The following is a 24,676-nucleotide window of genomic DNA, read 5'->3' as shown; positions in this document are numbered from 1 at the left end:
TTAGAGCCCCCCTGACCCTACCCTACTTTTGCTGGACCCCAGGAAACAGTGCTGGGCCGTGCTGGTGTAGGAAGCAGCAGAGGGCAGGAAGGCAGGCCTGCTATGTGCTTGAATCCCAGCCCCACCAGATGAGGACTGCCACGTTTTGCTAGACACTTCTAGCACTCCCAGCTTCTGCAGCCAGGCAGATCTTCTCAGCCCATCCAGAAGCTTTCTCTAAAGGTCCCTGGCCCTCCCTTTCTATCTAGCTGTCACCCATTTAATATCATCAACCCCCTCCTGACCTACATGAAGGACCTGTCATCTTCCCATCGGCCCCTAGGTGGCAGTGCCACCCCACAAGGGTTTTGGGCCAGGTTTGGGCCCACCTCAGCCTTACCAGAAAGCTGAGCAGACCTCATGGACTCCCACTACTCCTGCCCCAATAAACACTGCTCCTCACAGGCCCAGGGACTTGAGCCCACCGAAGGGCAGTGGCTTCTCCCTTTCAACTTACAAGGTTCACCTGGCATGCCGGGCCCCTGCTGTCCAACTCCAAGTCATGCTCCAGTCCCCCATTTCCAGGGAGTCTTCCCTGATTCTTGACTCCCTTCCATATCCAGGACACCTGACCCTTCACCCCCACTCTCCCTCCCTCCCCAGTCCTCCACACAGCACAGCCCTCGGGCTGGTACGAAATCACCTTTATTCACAATCACAGCGACCCAAGTTCACAAAGGAGGCAGCAACTATCCCAACACTAACAGAGACAGTGGTACAGATGGCTTCCTCTCCCCAAACCTCGGGCCACACAGCCCCTGCACTTAAGACCTTTCCTTGCCTTGGAGATGAGACTCCAGACTGGATGGGGCCACCATCTGGCCCACCCCACCCTCCTCCCACAGAAAGGGTCTCCGGGGTCAGTGACTGGGGAGTAGAGACCCAGTGGAACCATGACTTCCTAGAGGCCCACTGCAAGGGAGGTGCAAAGTCCCAGCCTGGGGTTCTGACCCCCCAGTGCTGTCCCACCCACCACCCTATAGCAGCCCCTCACCAGAGAACTCCCAAGAGTCACACACAAAGTCTTCTCCCCCCTCCCCTCAATCATTTTACAGAGGTGGCAGCTGAGGCTGAGGGGCTATAACCTGGACAGGGCCACACAGCTGCCCAGTGGTCAGGTCTAGAACCCCATACTCCACCATTCGCGGGAAACAGCAGTCTCTGATGGATGTAAAAAGCCATCGGAGGGGGACAGAGGGTTGGGAGGCTGGGGGGAGACTAGGCCCTCAGAGTGGGCCCCGGCCCATCGCCTCTCAGAGTAGGGCAGGCAAGGCTGAGAGAACTACAGCCTAAGAGCAGGGGTAGGGGACCCTTCTTTACTCCAGAATCAGAATAACCAGAGGTGCTAGGACCTGGCCCCTTCTCTCATCTTTCCTGGGGCTTAAGAGCCTAAGAACGGCCTCCCTGCCCTTGCTATGAGTAGGCCTCCTGTTCCCTGGCCCAAGCTGGGCTCCCCTCCTTCAGCCTCCCCAGAACTTTTGACGTCCTCATGGAAGGGGGAGCTCCTGGGCCTCCTGATGGATTCGAGCCAACTTTGATAACCCTGTTGCAGCCCAGAAAGGAAGGGCACTTTGTGGCTCTGGGTGATCCACCAGCCCTAGGACATTAAGCTCAGTCTGTGTCTCTGTAAAATGGACACAATTTGACACAATTTGTAAGGAGGCCTCCCAATTCAGCCCCTTTTTCTGGAGTTCTAATTCATGGTGAGCAGAGCTGTCTATGGACTTTGGGCTGGAGTCTGGGGAAAACTATGATAACTACCTCTGCAGCACGCTCTCACCAGGCACTCCACACACCAGGGCATTTCTAGGAGTTCGAAGGGCTCGGGGGACGGCAACTCACTCCCCCACCCCCCCATAAAAAAAAAAAAAACAACCTACAAACCAAATAAATAAATAAATAAGGAAAATGGCTGGTTTTACCCCAGGGGATCCCACCCCCACCCCTAATCCAGGGCCCTGGCCTCTCCTAGGGATGCTCCAGCCTCTTTGAGTATCAGCCAGGCTCAGGACAGTACTGAGATCTGGGAGGACAAGTCACAGCAGATGTAAAGCTGTTCTTAGCCTGACAGAGGACAGCCTCTGCTCTCTTGCTCACACCGAGAGGCTGTTCCTGGGCACCAGCATCTGGTGAGATGACTGGGGCAGAAAGGTTATGGCCAGGAAGGGGCCCTTTGCATCTCAGCCAGGGCACAGGGTCAGGGACCCAGAACCTGGAGCCTTCTGTGGCCTGTCCATCCACCCATCCTGGGTGAGTGGGAAAGGGACATAGCATGGAGGCTGCAGCCTGCCCAGGATGAGAGGTATCCACTGGCCTTCTTACCCCTGGTTGCCAGGCCTGAGGGGCAGGGAAGACAGGAAGGAAAAGGTGGGTACAGCTCCGAGAGGAAGGCAGCAGCTCAGGGGCTGCCTGCCTAGGGCTGCCGTTGAGCAGGTTATACACTGCCCAAGGGCAGTTGGCTGAGAGAACAAATGGACACTGAAGTCCAGGCCATACTCCGAATGCCCTAGCTCAGGGACACATCTGCCCGGAGGCAGGGATACATTTTCTCACTCTTACATGGGCTAGAGGACTTCCTACCAATCTGCCCCAGACAGGAAAGGATTAGGACAGGCCAAGACCCCCACTTAGCCCCTCAGCATGCAGGGAAGAGCTGGCTACAGAGAAGGGGAAGACAGAGAGTGGACTCCTCCCCTCCCCTCTGCTGGGGAATCTGCTCCTGCCCCTCACCTCCCTGCCTCATACCTTCTTTCTTCCCAAACCTTTAAGGGCCTCAGTTTCCCATGTTTAATGGAGAAGAGGAAAGAGTTTCCAAAACAAGTACGAAGAGAAGGGGCCCTGTTGGCTTGCCCCTCAGCTGGAGTGGGGCCGAAGTCTGAGAGGCAGGCGTGCAGGGTGGGGCGCCATGACGGGCTAGGAGCTGCGGTAGGTCTTGATAATGTCCTTGATGGGGCGACGGCAGATGGGGCAGCAGGCGTGCAAAGCCTTCTTGAGGCGCAGGCCACAGGCATAGCAGAGGCACATGTGGCCACATGTGTAGATGACCGTGTCCACTGCATGCTCATAGCAAATGGTGCACTCATCGCTCCACTGTCCTGTGCCCGGGGTCACTGGTGACTCAGGCAGGCTCACTGGAGAGTTGGGGGCTGTCCCTGGGGACAAGGGGACACCAAGTCAGTGGGAACATGGCCCAGTCTGGCCCCACGTTCACGGGGAGAGGGCCCCCTGGTCTCTTACCTCCCAACAGGCATCTGCCTGTTTACCCTGACAACCCACTTCTGGAGCACTAGGGGGCACTAGACAAGGGCCAGGGTGCCCATAAGGTGGTGAGAGAAGAAGGGATAGAGGAAGGTAGGGGGCCCAGAATCTTTTAAGGCGGGCCCCTCCTGAGCTAACCTTCGGTCTTCCCTGTGTGCTCAAAAGTGCTTTGGAGAAAGGTGTCCAGCTGGAGGACAGGAACGGATTCACTCCAGAAATCACCACCCCACGAGGGTTCACTGACCTATCTATCTCCAGCTCCTCCAGGGCCCAACTCTGTCACAGAGGCTGCATGCCCGCCTCAGCCAGGGGTCTCAGGGCAGGGAGTCTGGCACCGACACCACGGAACCGGAGTAGCCAGCCTACTTACCGCCAGCAGAGCTGCCCAGAGGTCCAGAGCTGCACGTGCTGAGCAAGGGGTCGGAGAGGCGGCTGCCCAGGGCGCTGGGCGAGGTTGGCGTGGAGGCAGGGGAGCAGGAGAGTGACGGGATGCTCCGCTCTGCCAGGATGGTGGAGCCTGCGGAAGGGGAGAGAGGGGCTCACTAGCCGCTGAGAGGCCTACCGGGAGAAAGCTCAAGTCTCCGCTCCTCCAGGGGGTTCCCAGGAGAGAAAGTGGTGACACGGCCTGACCACACAGTCCAGCCACTGGGCGGGGCCAGGGCAGGATTCCACAAGCCAGCCCAGCACCCTGCCCCAGCTCTCTGTTCCACCTACAAATCTGGGGGTCCTTTCTTGTTCTGAGCTTACTACATCAGCAGTCTCGAAACAAGAGCTCTGCTGAGAATCCCACCTCCACCCTTCCCACGCATCCTCACCTTCAAGGTTTCCCAGACAACGACGTCCCCCTCCTCCCACCTAGTGTGGCCCTTCCAGTCATAGCCTGACCCTCCCTTTCTAAGCCCTGTGTTCTCTCGGTCACTGTCCCTAGATATCACCCACCTTCTCCTCTGCATAAGCACCTTTGAAATGCCCTTCACCATCTCCCAAGCTTGTTCTGTGCTACACTCGCTCTCCTTCCTTCCCTCCCTCCTTTCTCTCCCTCTTCAACACCTCTCCTCACCTTCCTCTTCTCTTCCTGCCCTCCCTTGCTCGTCCCTTCAACAAGTCCTACCAGGCACCATCAACTGTGTAAACATAACACAGAACAAGATGGACAGGGCCACTGCCCCCAAAGAGCTGACTGTCCAGGGAGCCCCTTGGGGCTGTCCTCAAATCTCCTCCTCTGGGGAGCATTGACCACCCCTCCCCCAACCACATTACTTTATTTACCACTGACCCGCCACACACACCACATACACGGGACCAAACAACCACACAGCCTGGGGTAATATTTGTTCTTTGCCCAGTAATGCAGCTTTGTTTTCCCAGTTGAACTATGAGCTTCCTGAGAGCAGGAAATCGTATTTACCTGTGACTCTCCCACAGGCTCTAACATATTGCCCTACACATAAATGTTCAGTGAGATCTTCTCTATTATTATGTGTTCTAATTTATTTAACAGTCACCGTATCTAAGAATATTCACTAGATATCTGCGACGGCAGATGGGGCAGCAGGCGTGCAAAGCCTTCTTGAGGCGCAGGCCACAGGCATAGCAGAGGCACATGTGGCCACATGTGCAGATGACCGTGTCCACTGCATGCTCATAGCAAATGGTGCACTCATCGCTCCACTGTCCTGTGCCCGGGGTCACTGGTGACTCAGGCAGGCTCACTGGAGAGTTGGGGGCTGTCCCTGGGGACAAGGGGACACCAAGTCAGTGGGAACATGGCCCAGTCTGGCCCCACGTTCATGGGGAGAGAGCCCCCTGGTCTCTTATGTCCCAATCCATTTATTGGGTTTCTCTTAGTGTTAATAGTCTTTTAGTCAATTATCATCTTCTTTCATAACGTCACACCTCCTATTTGCTTTTCTTGCCTTATTGCACTGGCTATCGTTTTCAGAACAATACTCTAAGGCATCCCTATCATATTCCTGACTTTAATGAGAATGTTTCTCACGTTCCATCATTAAGTATGAAACCGGCTGTAGTTCTGAAATAAAGGAAATATTCCTCCATTCTTAGTGCACTTAAGCCTTTCACAAAGCAGAGCACACCTCTGTAAGGTAGTTACCCTTCACATATTGTCACTGGGTTTTCCTTGCAGTTCCATCAGGATCCCCAAACACCAATTTGCTGACTGAGATGCCCAGTTCTCCTACCACCCAGAAGCACTATCTTTAGCATATATTGTTTAGCAAATATCTGGAAGATTATTCTTAAACCCCTGCCTTGGCCCACTTACCTCTCGAGATATTTAAGTCCTGATTTTTTTTTTTTTTTTAAGCTTCTCCTGTGTCTAGTAAGCCTCTTTGGGGAACAGAAGTCTCATCGGAAAGCTACTTATCTATTATTAGATGGTGCTGAAGTAAGAGAGTGCCCTGCCCTTATGGAATTTCCTTCATCTGAGGAGCAGTATCTCCCAGTGAGTGTAGCCAAGTACCTTTTTACCTCAGCCTGATTTTTTTTCTGTACCCCAGTCTGATTTCTTTTTATTCCATCCTGAGTTTTCACCCCAACTTCCTTCCATCCTCATGTATTTTCATCCAGCCTGATGTCTTTTCATTCTTTCCTGATTTATCTTCCCTTAATCATAACTTCTTAGCACTTCAACCTCATTATTTTCATTCCTCTTCAAATTTATTTTTCACTCCATCTTCATTTGGCCTCTTTCCAGAATAGGAAATCCCCACTTATTTTATCCGATTTCACAAACTCTAACACATTCACAATCACCAACAGCATTATACATACAAATACGCATGTACTCACTCATGTGTGCCTATACACAGACATATCAGTTTTAGAGCATAATACACCTTCACTCGTATACACATGTTATCTTGTCTACAAAGCCTCCTGGGGTGAGGTCTAGGCTGGGGCTATGAAGCCCAGAGGTCTCCAAATATATCTAAGCAAACTTGCTTAAAAAAAGAATTCAGATGCCTAGGATGTACACAATCAAATCTCTGCAGGTGGGATTCAAAAATCTGCACTTTAGTAGGTCCTGCTAGTGAATCTAATGGAACCAGTCCAGTCAACCGCAACTGATTAGCAGGTCAGCTCTTGCAAAGTATGAAATACCTGCCCACTTGGGGGAAACAGAGGTCCCTGGAGATGGTTTGGAGGTGGGGGGGGTGGTTAAGATTTCTGGCCAAATTAGTTTAGATAAAGCTGTACCCTATAACTACCTCTTCCTCCTCCTTAAAGATTCATATTGTATTGCCTATTAAAGGTTCTGAGAGGAGTGCCTGGGTGGCTCAGTCAGGTGTCTGACTCTTGATTTTGGCTCAGGTCATGATGTCACAGTTTGTGGAATCGAGCCTCTTATCCGGCTCTGCACTGGCAGCTAAGAGCCTGCTTAGGATTCTCTCTCCCTCTCTCTGTGCCCCGCCCCCATTCTCCAAGTAAACTTAAAAAAATAAATAAAGGCTCTGAGAAGTTCTGCAATAAAGAATCCTCCACTTTTTCTCAACTCAGTGTTTTCCTAATTTTTTCACCCAAGGACCCATTTTCAACAGACGCCTATCCCACAGAACACTCTGAGAAACAGGACTCTCACGAGTCTACATCCACCAGTCCATTTAGACTCTGTCCATTCAAAGCCAGGAATGAAACGCCCAGACCTCTGCAACCCCATTTCTTCCAAGGCCCTATTCTCAGATTCCCCATAGGCTCCCAATCCAGGCACCACCCCGCACAGACACCTGGCTACCAACACATCACTCTTTTTCTTACCTAGACACACAACCATCCTTAAGAGGCAGAGACTTTTATTCCCATTTTGGAGAAATGGAAACAGCCTCAGTAAGTTAACTGCTGGTGGAAAACTTTTTTTGTCATCTTTAAGTGGCCACTGAGACGTGTGTTTCCGGGCCGTTTATGCATCTATGGGGACACAGGTTAATCAGATTCTGAGAAACTCAGTGATCCACACTTTTCTCCCCGCCCCCAGGATGCCTCTGGTGAGATTTGAGGACAAGGGCCTAGCAGATGGAGTCCCACCCAGGACTCATTTCTGTGCCTGGGACCCGCGTGAAGCGGTGGGGCGGGGCGGACTGGCCCTCTGTTCTCTCCGCCTACCCGGATGGGCCAGTCCTCCAGGAAAGGCACGGTGCCGGGTGTGTTGGAGGGGCCGTCAGGGGAGGCACTCACCGAGGATGCGGATCTGCGTGACGGCCCCGTGCAGGCCGAAGAGCATCCAGAGCGGTTGCGAGGCATCCACGCACAGCTGCATGCCCGCCGCGGCGCCGTTGTGGCTGAGGTGCAGCTCCCCGTCGGCGTTGACCACCAGGCCCAGGATGTCGCCGCTGTGCAGGGGCCCAGGCACGCGGCACACGGCCCAGAATTCCTTGCGGTCCACGAGGGCCTCGGGGCTGAAGGGCAGGTCCGCGGGCCGCAGCGTGCCGGGGTCGCACGTGGTGACGCCGAAGGAGAGCGCGCCGGGCCGCGCGCCGCCCGAGCGCGTGACCTTGACGAAGATGGTCTCGGCCACGCGCACAGGCCGGCTGGTGAAGACGAGCGCGCGCTCATCGCGCCCGTGCTCCAGGCGCGCCACCGTCTGCTCGTCTAGGATCCGGACGTGCGCGCCGGCGCGCAGCGCGTGGAAGCGAAGGTCGCCGTCGAGCTGCGCGGGCAGCGCGCGACTGTGCTGCGAGTTGAGCGAGTTCTGCGGGATGGGGCAGCCGGCGGCCGGCGCGGCCTCGTCGCCCTCGGCGCCCGGCACGTTGAGGTCGCACAGGCTCACGGAGAGGCGCGCCTCGTCGGCGTCGCGCCGCAGCGACGGCCGCCGCAGGGCGGTGAAGGAGCGGGGCCGCAGGCAGTCCGGGAGCACCAGCTCGCTGTCTGCGGCCGGGGAGGGGGAGAGACAGGGTGACCGTCAGGCGGGCCGCTCGGGGCCAGCCCCCCGTCGCCTGCACGCCTCCTCCCGCCAGCCTTTCCAGCATGCACCGCGAAATACCGACCGCGTTGTTAGCGGCACGGGAACGGCTTCGGACCTAGGCTAAGGAATCGGGAAACAAAGTCCTGCAGGACATCTGTTTGTTTAAGCAAAGGATCAAGGCTAGAAGGAAGAAAAACATTCTAAATTGCGCGCTTATAAAAGTTTTTACTTTTATAACTCCCAAGCCCTCCCTTTGGATCCCCAGCATTTAGAACTGCGCTGAGCACTTCAGATGACAAGCAGTAAATGTCTGTTGAATGCACTGCTGACGTCCTACCCTTCTGGAAGGTCAGGGGGATCCCCCTTCCCCAGAACCCCTCTTTGCATAAATTGTCTCAGCTTATCCTAACAATTACCTTTTGAGCTTAGCACTGCCGCAGAAGGACACAGGCTGAGAGAACTTAAGTAAATGTATCCAGGTTTCCTTTTGAAAGGGACTTACTTTCAAAGGGGAAATCAACCCCTTTCTCTTTTTAATCATACAAGTAAGACACACTGTCTTTTGTAGAAAAGACAGTTCAGCAAAAAGAAAAAATTACCACCTCTCAGCCCACCATCCAGAGAAAAATACTCTTAACATTTGGATGAAGACCTCCCAGCTTTTTCCCCCCAATATATTCTTCAGTTACTTCTTTAATACAAAAATTGAATCACGCTATATCACCTCTAGTAGTTTTTAACCTTTTATGGGTAACAAATCCCTTTGAAAATGTGATAACTTTCACCTATCACCTCAGAAAAATGCACATTCTTCCTAAAGTCTGTGGATAATTCCAGGGCATCTGTGAATCCCATAAAGCCATCCATGGGCATGGACTCCAGGCTAAGAACCCTGCTATATACAGATTTCCTTTTCAAAACTAGCTTTTCCACTTACTGTGTCCTAAACACCTTTCCATGCCAATAACCATGTTTCCAACACCACATTTTTTTAATGGCTGTATTATGTCCTGCTTTATGGAGTCCCATCATTTATAATAAAAGTCATCATGCACGATGAATTACCCCTGCATTTCATCCTTAAAACATCCCGTGGAAGTGTTCCCATTATGGAGATAAAATTCAGAGATGTCATGTGACAGCCACCAGGTGGCAGATCTGAAATTGAAGCAAGGCCTGTCCAACTCCTGATACCACATTCTTTGCTTTCAGGACCCCTCCTTGTTTATTGAACCCCTTCTGTGGGAGTCAAAGTCCCCAAATTTGGCTAGTGCCACTGTAGACCACAGCGTGGGCCAATCCCTCCCTGAGAGCCTTTCCTCTGAACCTCCCAAAGCGAGAATCTGTGCTTTCTCTCCAGGACCTGGGTAAGGATGGCTGGGGTGCTCGGTGTGGGAGCAAAGCTCGAGGGACTGGACTGGTGTGGGCAGCTGAGGTCAGAATTCAGCTCCAGCTGAATCTAGAAACAGTCTCCAAAGCCTCCTTGTTTTTGTTCTCCCCCAGCCCCCACCACCCTTTCCAGAAACAGCCTCGTTTGGGCCTGGGCAAGGAGAAGCTGCTGGGCCCTCCCCCCTCAAGTCCCCTGCCTCTCTGGAGTAGCCTCTTGGGGCCTGGCTGGTTGGGATTTCCCAGCATCGTGCCTGGCAAGAAGGAGGGAGCCGACCGGAAAATGTGATTATTCCAGGGAATTGACTCTGTGACAGCGATGGTGCAGAGAGGCTGGGGGCTGCAGAGAGGCAGAGGCAAGGAGGCTCAAACAGGAGGGGGAGGCCTGAGAGACAGTAGTGTGGACCTGGGACAGGCTGTGGGCTGACCTGGACCCCTGGGAATAGCCCCTGCTTCCGACCCCTCAGGGATTCCAGCACTGGCCCTAGAGGACACCAGGGTTGGAGATGGAGAGGAAGGGACAGGGACAGCAGGGTGACTAAACAACAAAAGGCTCAGATTCTCAGCCAGAGCCTACAGGAATAAGACTGTCACAGGAGCCCACACACATATGCACCCCGACACTCCTCTCCCTACCCCAACCCACACACACTCAGAACACTCAGCCCAGAGCCATGGAGCTGGGCAGACTCTCAGTACAGATTTCTGAATGGGGCTGGATGCGAGCTATCCTGAGGTCTGCCCCTTCAGGAGTCCTTCTGTACTTGAACGTGCCCACTCCTGGGCCTCCCAGGCAACCTATGCCATTGTTGAGCTACTGTAAGAAAGTGTTTCCTTCTCTTAAACTGACATCTACCCTCCTGTATCCAAGGATCCTGGATTAATTTACTTAACTTCTCTCAGCTTCTGTGCCAATGCTATCTCTGGGGCAGTCCCGTAGAGAAAAGGACTCTCCTCTGGGAATACTCAGACACACTGCACACCTTCCCACCTCTTAGATGATGAACAGAACCAGCCTCCAGATGTTCCCTGACCAGCTCAAGGCACAGTGTGGCCATCACCTCCCTTGATATTTACACTATATGTCTAATAGTGCAACCTGACAGTATCTCAGATGCTTTAGCAGCCAAAATCCATGAACTGGTAGGCAGGATAGGAGCATAGTTAAGTAAGGATTTTGAAGTCATCAGCCTGGGTTCAAATCCTGGCTCTGCCATTTTCTGGCCATAGACCAAAAGCTTAACCTCTCTGGGCCTCTCCATGTGTAAAATCAGCATGTACTGACGTGTATAAAATCTGTATTCTAATACTCCCCTCAGAAGGGATGCTGTGAAGTTGAAATGCAGGAGGTAAGTAGTACCCTACTCTACCCAGTAGAGTACCTGGCACATAATAATCATTAGGTAAACACGAACCACTGTTATTATCATTTCCATGCCCCAAGGCTCAGAAGAAAGTGCATGGGCTTTGGGGTGACACAGGCCTGGGTTTAACAGTCCAATCCAGCACTTGAACGGTGGCCAGTAAGGAAGCAACTTTCTTCCCAGCCTCAGATCACTCACCTAGAGAACAAGGGTAATAATACCTGCCTTGTGCTGTTGTTGCAGGGATCAGAGGTAGAGCGGGAAGCCCCCGTACTTGATAACCTCAGGTACTAGTACTTACTCAGGTTGAGTTTTGTCAACCAAAGTTAGGTCCACCTGCACTTAGGCAATTAACTTTCTGAACCTTAAGGTAGGACTTTAGATAGATAGATAGATAGATAGATAGATAGATAGATAGATAGATATAGGACTATATATAAGGTCATGAATGACATCACTGACTAAAGCCCAGAAAGGAGAAGGTACAAAGTGGACATTAGAGGAGAAAGAAGAGAAGGAAGGAGAAACAGTTGGGGGGGATGGGGAGGAGAAGGGACAGGAAATGACCCCTATGGCTTTGCCTGAGATCTTGGAGGAGCAGGGAGAAAAGGTATCAGAGATGCTGGGAAACAGCTAAAAATGGAATCCCCGGGGCCAGTGCCCAGCCCAAGTATGTCTCCTCTCCCGGCTCAGCTGCCCCTCGGGGTCAGGAGTGGCTGCAGGCCGCCAGCAAGCTCCAAAATAGCCATCCCCTCAGTGTGCCCAGCTGTGCCGGACCCTGAAATAGATGACACTGGAAATAGAGGAGCTGATCGGGCACCCTCTGCACAAGGGACGGCAAAGGTCAGAGCTGACTGGACTGACATCGAGTCAGAGGCCAGGGGAGGGTCCTGGCCGCAAAAGCCAGGGAGAGCACCCTGGGACCAGCCTCCGCCCAGGGTTACAGCTTGGAAAAACCAGATGGGCTACCTGTAACCCCAAGCAGCAGCGTGGCCCATTTGGAAGCAACAAGTTATGTAATCCACGCGCGGGACACATGGCTTGCCCACTTTGGAGGTATTTATGACAGGAGGAGGGGAGGCTCCAGGCCACCGGAGAAGCTGTTAAGCTGGCTCCCCTCTCCGCATCCCGTCTTTCAGGAAGGAGCTTGTCTGTCTTCAGCTCCTGCCTAATCTGGTGCCTAGCGGTGGTCCTGCAAATACTTTGGGCCAGAGCCGAAATCACCGGCCCTGCAAGGGCAGTGAGGCCAGGACAGGGGGTTTCCTCCCCGTCAAGGTGGCACTCAGGTCACCCACTCACTGACACACTGTGTGCCCAGCCCCAGGCAGTGGTAGAGACAGGAGGAGAAGCCAGGACATGGGCCCCAGGGAGCCAGTAGGCTGTGGGAGGATCAAAGCTTGGAGGCATGAAAATATGTGAATATAATTTTGTTACAAAATTCTCAGTGTCTCCAGAGGAAATCCACCTCTCCCTGCCAAGTTCTCACCCAGCCTTGACTAGAATGGCCCCGGGGACAAGAAGCTCACCACATCCCAAGGCTATCTGTCCCCTGTCTCTGAACAACCATAACTGTTAGAAAAGCTCTCCTTGCACGGATCCCTATGTGTCCTATAGCCACTCCTTGCACCCTCTCTGAGCCTTCTCTTCTCTAGGATAAATATTCCTTTTAGGATAATGCTCTCTAGCCGAGGCTGAGGTCCCCTTCCTGTCTCACAGTGAGCCAGAGACAGCATCTCAGAAGAAACAAGATTTGACCTGGACCCTGAAGGACAAGAGAGTTTGGACTGACAGAAGTGAGAGGCACTCAGTGGGAAAACTGTTCTAGTAAATGCCTGGAGAACAGTCTGAGCAGGGCCAGCGGGGAGAAAGGAAGGGAGAGGAGGAGAGGAGGGGCCAGGCTGAGGATTCCGGGGCCAGCTCTGGCCAGAGACCCACCGGGCCCTCCCACATGTTGCCAGCCAGTGCAGGGCAACCAAAGCAGGGCCTGGGCACTGGTGCAGGGGCCCTCCGGGGCAGGCAAGGGGCTCCTTTGAAGCAGGGCCTGCCATCAGCCCCAGAGTCTTGTTTGTTTAGATTCTCACATCCGGAGCACTGGATAATCTTTAACCATGGGTCGGCCTGCCGCAGCCGGCCGGCTGGCGGGTATCTGCCGGCCCCCGTTTAGAAGGTGCTGCCAGCCCATTTACTGTCTCCATAAACATCCTCTTGCTGGTCAGCATCTGGCATGGGGCAGGGGAAGGAGCCCGGAGGGCGGGTACATGGGTTGGACGGGTAAGGGGTTTCTCCACCCCTCTGGACAGTGCCCCGAAACCCACACCCGCCTCCACCCTCTCCATATAAACCCAACCACACAAAAGCTAGAAGAACAAATACTTTTCGAGGCCCATGGAGGGAAGGGTAGAATGTCCCAGAAACATTTGGAGTCACAGATTCTAAGCTTTATAGAATCTTCAGGCCAGAGGATCTTAGACATATAGACTCTCAGACTCATCTGGTCTAACGGTTCTCAAACTTTTTTTTTTTAAAGCAGTGGAATCCTTTTGTCCAACAAAACCAAAATTTCTGGTTGAAGTCTAAGAAGAAGCCATAGAGCCTGCCAACCCAGCCGTCTCAAAGATGCCTCTGTGGAACCCCAGCGTTCCAAGGAACCCAGCTAGAGAACCAAAGGTCTTGTTCCAAGAAACAATTTAGATAGAATGGTTTGAATTTCACCCAGATACAGGGACTTGATTTTAAGGCCTCCTCTTCTAATGACAGGACTTGGGGGGTTGTCTCTTTGGTGGTATTTTTAAATTAAGTATTCCTTTTCAACCTAAAAACAATAGCCCTTGCCATATATGTAAACACTTTTACATATTCATCAGCCTCAGACTCTCTGAGGTAAATGGCACATATATAATTATGTCCAGATGGGACAGTTGTGGCACAGAGTAGCTGGAAGGCTTGCTCAAAGCTAGTGAGTGGCCACGTCAAGTCTTGATTCAATCAGGTCTCCTGCTTCTGAAATGAGGGCTTTGTCCCCAGTACTGCAAGGCCCCAGCTCCTCTACTACACACACCCCACCCTGGACCCCTAGGTCTCTTCAAGCTCGCCAAAACTATATTTTGGACCAAAGAGATACTGGGCAGAAAATATGAAACTGCCATTTCTGGATATTACAAACAATCTAATATTGCCCATCGTATAAGATTGCACTTTATATATATTCATTCTGGTGAAAACAAAAAACAAAAAACAAAAACAAAAAAAACCCAAAACCATCAGAGTGCTCTGTAAACAACAGAACCAGATGAAGCCGTCAGGAGCCTTCATGGAACTATGAGGCAGACACTGCTGAATCAGGATGCCGGGCACCCTCACTTCCCCAGCCAACCCTGCTGGGGCTCTCGTGAACTATCTATACCCAACATGTACAGCTGATCCCTAACCCCCTGAGCTCTCCTAAGCTATCCTGGAAGACATGGGAGGGCCAACACCCCACCCTTGGGAGATATCCAGACTTCACAGGGGACCAGGTGAACTCATAGTTAGAGAAGCTAGGAAGTAATGCAGCCCATGCTCCTGGGCCCAAGTCCCACTTCTTCCAAGCTGTGTGACTGTAAGCAAGTTATCAGACCTCTCTGAGACTGTTTTCCTTATCTGCAAAACGCGTACAATAATAACTTTCTTTGGGGCGCCTGAGTGGCTCAGTCGGTTGAGCATCCGACTTCGGCTCAGGTCATGATCTCGCGGTTTGTGAGTTCGAGCCCCACGTCGGGCTCTGTGCTGACAGCTCGGAGCCTGGAGCCTGCTTTGGATTCTGTGTCTCCTCCTCTCTCTGCCCCCACCCCCCGCCCCTGCTCATGCTCTGTCTCTCAATAATAAATAAATGTTAAAAATTAAAAAAAAAAATAACTTTCTTTATAACATATATAAAGGACTTATGCTGTCTTCTTAAAGACCAGGACAATACATGATGCAGAACTGCTGATACCATTTAGACCTTCATGTGCCTTCAGGTGGTCAGGAAAAGGAAGGGTCATAGGAACAGGGGAGGTCAGGGAAGGTTTCCTGGTGGAGGGGAGGGTTTGGAGTTGGACTGTGATTATGATTAGCAGAATTTGGGATGAGCAGAAAGGAAGCGCCAGGAAGAGTCTCTGAAGCAGGAGAAACAACAAAATTTTGTTTAAATCAAAAAGAAAAGAAAACTGTCAGAGAAGAAGAAATCGCCATCAGCATCCTTAGCTCTCTCCCCCATCCCCAGAGCTTCGCTCAGGTTCCTTAGACTAATATTTGCCTCTCAGCCCCTGGCAGCCATAGCTGAAGGTAAATATTGGTTTAGCCTAGGAAACGGAAGCCCCAGATGGCAGTGTGGTCCTCCGCTAGCCAGGATGGCTCACACCCTTTGTGCCGCCAAGCTGAGGCACACCCTGTATGGGAGACCTACCCCAGGGCCTTATCTCCAGAGAGGCCCAGGCTTCTCATTGCAGGGAAGCCAGGCTGACTCACCAGCCTAGCAAGTGGTCCAGGAGCAGCCTGGCCCTCAGAAAGCTACCCTCCCTGAGAGTCTCTATAGATCTCTGTCCTCAGAAGGCAGGTCTCTTACCAGGACTGGGGCACATGTGCACAGGTTGGGTGAAGCAGAATGCCATGAGCCCTTGGGACCCCACCCTGAGTGCCCCCTTAATGCCCTCCTGAGTTCAGCCACTACCATTTTGATGTGGCAATGTCTTCTCACACTGACCTTATGCCCAGTTCCGCCTGGGAGAGCTGAATTCCAGGGCCAGCCTGGCTTCTGACTAGCTGGGAGAATTTGGACAGGCCCTCTTCTATCTCTCGGCTACCTTTTCTCCTTTTGAAAGACATTGACAGCAAGGTAGCTGCCAGAAACTTTCTACTTCCACGGCTCTCTCCCCTGCGATGCATGCCCATAGCCCTGCCTGTGCACACCCCTTCTCCACAGGTCACCTACACCTCTTCTCTTCACTCGCTCCCTGAAGGTTCTGTTCCCTGACTGATGATGCTAATCTAATTCCCCACCTCTGTGACCATGCATACCCCTCCTGTCCGACCTAAACTGTTCCTCCCCAACCAGTCTGTGCATTTCAGCTTCTCTGGTTCCTGACTTGAAACCTCTCCTATAGGAAATCCTGGATCGCTCCCCAGCTGTACCGCCCCCAACACATGGCTCTACTTTCCAGCCACACTTCATTGCAGAATTGGATCATTTCAGAGCAGTTATATGGTGTGTCCCCCAAAATAAACACTCTTCAAAGAGAGGCACTGGGTTTTCAAGTCATGTGTCTCCCCCGCCCCCACATTGTACCTGGGCTGCGGTGGGCACAGAGGGGTATCAGGAGCACCCTACAAGTGGGGTCTTGGCTCACCAGCTTTCTGCCAGGACCCACAGCTGCTCTTTGTGAGCCAACGTTTCTGAGAGGAGCAGGGAGACCCTGAAGAACTGGGATAGGAGCTTATCTCTCCAAGCATTAATCACCCCATAAAACTTGTGTTTATTTGCTTGCTCACAGGTCCTTCTTTCTGGAGGTAGGAAGCTGTTATTCTTGGAAATACCAGCCCAGGCTTGGCCGGGACACCCTGAGGAAAGAGGCAATCTCCTGAACTCCAGCATGTCGGGGGTGCCTCGAAGGCTTGAAGCAGGCCTGCAGGGGTCATGGTGGGGGCACCAGCGGGCCTCATTATGTTAGGGCAGAGGGGGTTGGGATGGGGCACCCCCTTGGTGGTGTCACTTCAGGAAGAGACGCCACCCCCTACCTCCACTCTGTCTGGAGAGACAGCCAACGTGTCCGTGGCCTGACTTGCATATCTGCTAGGTGCCAAGTACCCCAGGATATCTGTGATCCGAAGAGCAGATATGGGCCAGGTGGGGTTTGGAGGGTTTTGGCCACAGGTCCCAGAGAGAGGCAGAAAGGGAGGGGGCAGACCTAGCAGGAAGTCCCTGCAGATGAGACACTGGTCTGGGAGGCAACCACCTCGAGAAAGACGAGCCCGTCCTCAGAGCTACCAAGGCAGAGAGTGACTTCTTCAGGGGAAGGAGAAACTCAAAGCCAAGATGGCTTAGAAGGGAGAGCAGGGAAAGCCACAGGCAGTGAAGGGATCAGGGCAGCACGGGGGGGGGAGGGGGGGTGCTGGGGTGGGAAGAGGGGAGGAAAGGGAAGGAGGCTGACCCTGGGACTATATGAGGCAATGGGTGATCCCAGAGGGGACACCACAGAATGACGGTGTAGAGCAGTGTGCCTACCTCTGAAGACATCTTGGATGGATTTCTTTTGTTTTTACACAAAAAAGAAATCGCTTTAGGAAGAACAAAACAAAGAGATATTTTCATCTGCTAATTGAATTCAGGGGCTATAATCAGTGTTTGAAAACACCCAGGGATTATGGTGATTTATAGCTAGGACAGGAATCTGCTGGGCCCTCGGCTTTGTCCAATGTACAGAGAGGAGCCTGCTGGGAAATCCGGATGCAAGTGAAAATACTGCGGGAAAACCCATTTATGGTCCAAGAGGGGTACCAGGCCCAGGCCAGGTGAGGCCATCTGGACTGTGACCGAGGGTGGGGCCTTCCCTAGGCCCCTGAGGTTTGGAAACCCCATCTCACCTCGCATGTCCCCATCACCACCTCCTCCCCGGACCCTCCTAGAATTTGTAGGCCCAGCCTAAGCCCTCTTTTCCAAGAAGTACTCCTGGACTCCATCCTCCCTCACTGACCTCAGCCTCCTCTCAATTTCCTGCCTCCCTCCATACTTAAACCTGCTGGAGGTTTATTGGGGAAGGTACTGCTTTGGGCATCAGAACACCCTATTCAAATCCCAGCTCTGCCACAGCCCTACGCGGGCAAGCCAAGCCTTCCGTGGGTCTCAATTTTCTCCCTGACAAATGGGGATGAAAGAAAAACATTCTGTCCGAGGCCAGCTGCTGAGCGATTAAATGAGATAGCTGGATGGGAACCATCTCGGCAGATGGAAAGGATCCTCTGACTACAGCATTAAACAATTTACTGTCTTCTCTTGGAGATTGTGATTGTGTCTGGAGGGTTTGCTTTGTCTAATTTCTCAGTGAGGCTGGCGCTGTCTATGAGAGCAAAGCTGGGTCTATCCTTCATCTAACAAGTTAACCTTCCCACCACTCTCCCTTCCCAACCCCCCAAATAATGCTTGGTGTCCTCCCCACGCCAGACACAAGATTCCACTCTGGAGAGAAATCCAGGGGGGTAAGAACAGATTCACCCTCAAAGTCTTCCCCGTCTTGTGCAAGACATATGGATGGGCCAAGGCTCAGCCAATGCCTCAGGGCGGAGAGAAGCACAGACACCATGTGGTGGAACCCAAGAAACGGAGAAGAGAACTCAGCTCCAGAAGGCTTCACCTCCAGGAGGAGGTGGCTTGCAAGCTGGGCCTTAATGCCAGAATGCGATTTCGGGGGGACTGTAGGAAAAGGCATTCGTTGCTAGGAGAGGGGAAAGCAAGAATGCTGCCCCCACTGCCTTTACCCAGCCCCCTCCCAATAAGACTATAACCTTTTTCAAGAGTGGAGACACTTCTGTCTCCCACCATTGGCCCAGCCCTGGGCCAAGCCATAGTAGTCCCACACTCTTTCAGACGAGAAGACTGAGGCCCAGACAGAAGTGTCCAGGCTGGAGTGCAACCTCAGGCTTTGGGACTCCAGGGCCTTGAAGTGTGAGGCCCTAAGGACATCAGAGCAGCAGGCAGGTATTCCCTTGAACCTGGGGTTAAGCTTTACCCTCTCCAGGATGGGTGTGGATGACTGACAGTCATTAGTCACGTAACTGCTTCACGTAACTCTGCTCTTTAAGCAGAGTTCTTCTAAAAGAACCCTGAGAACAGTTGTTTATTATTACCTACCCCTATTTTACAGATGAGGAAACTGAAGTCCCACAGCTAGTACAGGGTGAAGCCAGGAATCCCACCTGGGTCACTCTGACTCTGTAGCCCAGGGGCATAACCACTGCCCTTCCTTTGCTGGGAGGTCGAGGCCCTTCCCTGCAAGTGCACCCATTTCACAAAGGGAATTATCCTTGGGTGGCCTCGGCTCCCTTCTCCACTCACGAAGACTTAGAGGAGCCTGCTTTCGGGCTCTTAACTTGTCCATGTGAATGTAGAAACACTTTACTGAGTTGAAAAAACAGAAAGTTCCCAAACTATTAATTAATAAAAACAGCCTCCTGATGTTTGGAACTCCACAGAAAGGCTTCTGACAATTACTCACTTGTTTTTACTTTCACTGTCTTTTTTACTGAAATAAAGGTGTTTTGAAAAGAGCTTCACTGCTTCTAGGCTCTGAAGCCAGAAAGGAAAAAAAGTGGAAAAAAAAAAAAAAAGGTTTCCAACCACCTCCGTGGCATTTTTCTCTGCAGGGAGACGGGGGCAGGGACGGGAAGTGGAAAGAGCAAGCACGGGCTGAGCACTGACTGGATACCCAGGACTGTGCTGGGCACTCTGCTCACAGCCTCTTTAACTTAACTTCCTCTTCCCAACAGCCCATTTTATAGATGGGAAAGCTGAGGCTAATGCAGGCTCTGCCTGGCAACACAGCCACTTTGCCCGTGAACTGATTTGTACCCAAAGTCTACGTACGCACATGCACATGCACTTGCCAGCACGTGCACGAGTGAGCAAGGTGAGAGCCATCCTGGACTGGGAGTCAGGTGACCTGGATTCTAGTCCCAACTCAGCCACCAACTCAGGAAGCCTGAGACTCTCCAAGGCCCCTTCCAGCGCTGGCATTTGAGGATCCATGTGTGCCCTCCTGAGAAAGCCTGGCTCCTCCTTGCCTCCCACGGGATGTGTGCCCTCTCACCCGCCTGAAGCAGCCTCACTCACCCCGGGCACCCAGGGGCAGCCAGAAAAGTCTTAGCCACCCTAGTGCCTTCTGCCCTCCCCCTCCCCCTTATCCCTTTCACCCACATCCCTGCAAGAAGCACTAGGGTGGGGTTGGACTTCCTGGGGGGCTGCAGAGCCCAGGGGCCAGGGGCTTACTTGGGACTTAGTGCTGGCTCCACGCCTCACCTGCCGCGTCTCCTGGGGCCAATGACTCAACCTCCCTGAGCTGGAGTCTTGCCTCCAGGGGGCCCACTAACAGAATCTGCCTCCCAGGGATGCTGTGAGAACGGCAATAATGAAGTGCCCGGCTCAAGGTAAGTGCTCACTACACTATGGTTACGGAGGTTAATATTCATTACTTCCTGGGAGCGGGGGTCTTTGAGGCTGCCGTTTATGATGAAGGTTGTGTGCTGCTCAAAGGCACAACCTGAGGGGCCCTGGAGGGCAGAAATCCCACCCAGGCGCCCCTCACCCCAGCTGTGAGTCCAAAGGACGGGCGCACTCTGCAGGGCACACGAAGGCTCCCTGAGCTCTCCCGGTGCCCTCTAGGCCCCGGGGCCCTGCCAGCGGGAGAGGGGTCCCCGTGCCTGATGGGATGGAGCAGCGTCACACCTCGGCACCCGGAGGCGTGTCCCGCACCGAAGGGGCACGGGGAGCGGGCACTCACCCAGCAGCTGGACGCCCCGCGTGAGGCCGTAGACGTCCACCAGGGCCCAGAGCGGGTCGGCCGTGCGGACCCCGTTGAAGAAGAGCATGGCAGCTGAGTCGTTGATGCGGTAGAACACGCGGCCCTTCTTGTCCACCCAGAAAGCGATGATGTTGCCCTCGTTGGCAAACTCCTCGGGCAGCGCCTTGGCCCAGAAGCCGCTCTGGGACACCAGGTCGGGGCAGGCGTACTTGGGCAGCGAGTCAGGGTGGATGCGGGACGGGTCCTTGCTTGTGAAGCCCAGGCGCAGCGCCCCGCTCCAGCAGCACTGCTTCTTGGTGATCTGGGCGGAGGAGATGGCCTCAGACAGCACCCCGGCCCGCCGGCCTCCCGGCCACTGCCAAGGGCCCCAGGGGAGGGAGTGTGCCCCTGTCGGCAGACCCCTACGGGGAGCCACACCGCCCAGCTGTCCTCCTTCCCCTCCTCTAGGAGCCTTCCCACTGTCCAGTGACAGCTTGTGGCCCCCATGGCCACGCCCGTCCCCGGGTCCTTCTTTGTCACACGGGGAAGGTTGAGAAAGGAGGAGGAAGAGGGAAGAGCATGAGGAGGGATGAGGAAGAGCAGAAGGGACGGCCCGGAGGCAAGAGAAGGGCAGGGTGTCGTTGTGGCCGGGACAGAAGACAGTGCTGAGAGGGAAGGGTCGAGGTCCAGGGAGGCACAGAGGGCAGGGAGTGGGAGGGCCCACCTTCAGTCTGACTTGCTCATAGATGAGGACTGGGCGGTTACTGAAGGTGATGGCATTGCAGAAACTGGCCTGCCTCTTGACGGCCTTGTGGCTGAGGTCCATGAGGATCTGGGAGCCCTTGGTGTGCGGGTGGAAGAGCAGTGGCGTGGCCGGGAGCCCCCCGCCGGGCGGCACCGGAGGGCAGTGCTTCTGCTTGTGGTGGCATCGGTGAGACGGGACAGGGAAGGGGCCCCCGATGGAGTCTGCAAAGGAACAGGCCGCAACGTCAGAGCGGGTGGCAGAGGCCCCCGGAGGGGCGGAGGGCTGGGCACAGCAGGAGCTGCCCGCCGCCCAGGATGTCCACCGTCACTGCAACTCATCCGCTGCCACCTTGGGCCACCTGCTGCCATCTCTTGCTATGTCCCACTTCGCCATCTACCACCATTGAGTATCTTTCACCACCTTCCCTGGTCCTTCACCCGTCACCTCCCACCCACCATCTCCTGGATTCTAGTCCATCTCCTGCTACTCACTAGTATTTACCACCATCTGTCTTCCACAGGAAGGTGGGCCTGTGCTACCCTTGTGATCAATCAGCATTTACTACCAACACCCACCCCCCCACACTGCCACTCACTACCACCGTCACTTATTTTATTCAGCAAATAGTCATTATCTACCGACTGAGTACCAGCCCTGTCCTAGGCACTGGACATCCAGGCACGAAACAAACACGGATCCTGTTCTCAAGAAGACACCAGTCCAGGAGAGGAAATACGACACAGACAGGAATCACAATAAAAATGGCAGACAGTGATGAGTGATAAGGATTGGGGGGCAGGTCACTTCTCAGGAAAGCTTCCTGGAGGAGGGGGGGGGGGGAAGAGAGGGCATGGGGGCTGGGCTGACAAGGCTGAGCCGCAGTGAACACGTGACCGGGGAGCTGCCCTGGGAGACCAGCAAGGTGGGTGCGACAGCCTCCGCAGCAGCAGCAGCCCCAGGACCACGCCCGCCACTTCCCTCCTTCGGGGCCGCTTCCCTCCACCCTGGGCTGCCTTCCTGCTTTATACCACCCCCATGCCCACAACATCTTGCACACAGGTAGGCCTCTGCACCCAGGCTTCCTAATGGAACCTGGATCTGCCTCAAGAGCCTCTGGCCAGGGAGGCACGCTGCTTTCTCCTACACACAGTTCTACCTCACCCCACAATGGGATAGAGTACAGGACAGGGCTTGGTCCAGGAGAAGGCACGTTACAAGCACGTAAGGGTGGTGTCCAGGAGACGGGGCAGAGAGAGGAAGCAACATGGACGAGGTAACGCGTGGCCTGGGTCTGTCACTGACTGGCTGTGTGACCTTAGGGAAGTCACTTCCCTGCTCCGGCATAGGTGGCCTCTACTCTGTGGCTCTAAGACGTGTGTCAGCAGCGCTGAGAGTGTTAATGCAGTCCTGGCAGTTGGGGGCAAGGAAGTGGGGGATGATCATTTCTTCCCCAAGATCTGTGTCCCATCCATCAGGAAGGGCAGCCCCTGCCCATGCCATCAACTTGAGGAGAGAGACACAAGGAGGATGGGGAAGATGGGGTTGGGGAAGTAGGAAACCACAGAATGTGACAGAGGCCTTCTGGGATGTTTCAGAGTTGGGTTCCTCCATGGCAGTGATTTAATAATGCAGAAAGCTCAGTCCGCATTGGCCTGTCCCCGAGGCCTTCTGCTCCCTAAGGAGGAGGGAGGAAGGGTTTCCAGGAGGGAGAGGAAGACTGGGAGGAAAGGGCGATGGAGAGAGGAATGTCCTGAGCTAGAAAGACCCAGCCTTCAGTCCAGGCCATGTTTGCATCACTTTGCATCTTTGCTTCCTTCTTCCCAGAGGGCCCAGACCCAAGTGTCCACAGTCCATGGCTGGTCAGACATCCTGTGTGTAGGAGGTAGGGCTGGAACAAAGAAGAGTTCCCTTGCTTTCACTAAGGAGAAAAGACTAGAATCACAGAACAGTGCTCAAGGCCTTTGAAGACCACTATGCAATAAACGCGAGAATTGCCCAGAGGAGACCCAGTCAGTCTGAGAAGGCTACCTGGAAGAGGCTGAGTGGGCCCTGGATAGCGCAGAGCAGGGGAGGTCATTCCAGGGAAGGAGACCCTTGGGGTGAAGGGCACAGCGTGGCTACAGGTGACCTACAGGTACCCTGCCTGGGAGAGGTACACATTGGGATCAGGCCAGCTTCAGACACAGCTTGACTCTCGGTTTCAAAAACCATAATAAATGGATTAGAGATTGTGGTAGGTCTATACAGTGGAATACTACTCAGTGGTAAGCAAGGAATGAACTACTGATACGAGCAGGAACATGAATTTCAAAATAATTATGCTGAGTGAAATAAGCCGGTTCTTAAAGATAAGCAAACACAATCTACGGAGTAACCACAGGGCCTCTGTTCCTTTCAGCCACTTCCCCCCGCCCTGCCCACACCCTGTCCCATTTGTCCCAATTTAAGAAATGCACACTAAGCTCTAGTGATAACAAGCAGATTGGAAGTTACCTGGGAAGGGTGGGGGGGAGGGGGAGAGATTATCAAGGGGCACGAGGGAGTGTTTGGGATGACGGGTATGTTCACCATCTGGCTTATAGTGATGGTTTCGTGGGTGTATACGTATGTAAAAACCCACCCAATTATACACTCTAAACACATGTGGTTAAACATATGTCAATATAACTCAATAAAGCAGTTTTTTAAACATGCTGAGCCCAGCAGCTTGGAGCCTCTCCCGTGGGACTCTTTCCCAGCCTCTGCTCAGAATCCAGGGACCAACTGCAGGACCTCAGCTTCCTTTAAAACACTTCCTCTCCTTCCCACCATCCTGGGTGGGGTCCTACCGTCCTGCATAAAGAGCTAGAAAATACTAGCTCTGGGCAAATATGGTGGAGACACCCAGGGACCAGAGACCTAGGCCCTGGGAGGACCATTCCCCGGGGCCTCCCTTCCACAGGCAGAGTTTTGGGTGGAGAAGGGTAGCACAGGCCCACCATCCTGGCTGACAGCAGAAAGATGGAGAAGTAAGGATAAGGAAACCCTGGAGCCCGGGGACACAATGTACACCCAGACATGTGGCCTCAGAAAGGCACATTCATGGGCACACACATACACCTGTGAGCACATGAAAGTAATCCAGACCCTACGAGACTTATCCCTTCCCTTATCCCTTAGGCCAGCAATCCCACATTTACACCTGTACCGTGCACACACACACATTCATGTACACAGAGATGTACAAAACAGTACACATAAATCATACACCCAGCGCCCATGGGCCATATGCATCTAATAATAACAGCAGCCAAGTGCTGATAGGTGCCAGGCTCTGAACGGGGAGTTTTACCTACACTTACTGGTTTCATCCTCACAGCAAATTTAACAGGGATGGAGGGACATTACTAGCCCATGTTACTGATGAAGAATCTAAAGCCTCCGAGACATTGAGCAGCTTACCCAAGGTCACACA

The 24,676-nt window shown here is 53.4% G+C and overlaps 1 protein-coding gene across 2 annotated transcripts in view; it reads right to left on the bottom strand.

The window, feature by feature from the left end:
* Positions 1–668: 668 nt before the first annotated feature.
* NEURL1 (neuralized E3 ubiquitin protein ligase 1) overlaps positions 669–24,676 on the bottom strand; it is a 79,976-nt gene continuing 55,968 nt past the window's right edge. For both annotated transcript variants that reach the window (XM_047824954.1, XM_047824955.1), the window contains exons 2-6: positions 21,202–21,443; positions 20,478–20,799; positions 7,492–8,181; positions 3,668–3,814; positions 669–3,191 (exon numbers count right to left, since the gene is read on the bottom strand). In XM_047824954.1, coding sequence (XP_047680910.1) covers positions 2,953–3,191; positions 3,668–3,814; positions 7,492–8,181; positions 20,478–20,799; positions 21,202–21,443 — 1,640 coding nt within the window. In that variant the 3' untranslated portion in view covers positions 669–2,952. The remainder of the gene's footprint in view (positions 3,192–3,667; positions 3,815–7,491; positions 8,182–20,477; positions 20,800–21,201; positions 21,444–24,676) is intronic.

Source organism: Prionailurus viverrinus, chromosome D2, assembly GCF_022837055.1.
Source record: "Prionailurus viverrinus isolate Anna chromosome D2, UM_Priviv_1.0, whole genome shotgun sequence".
NCBI lineage: Eukaryota > Metazoa > Chordata > Mammalia > Carnivora > Felidae > Prionailurus > Prionailurus viverrinus.
This window is presented reverse-complemented; position numbering and strand designations above follow the sequence as displayed.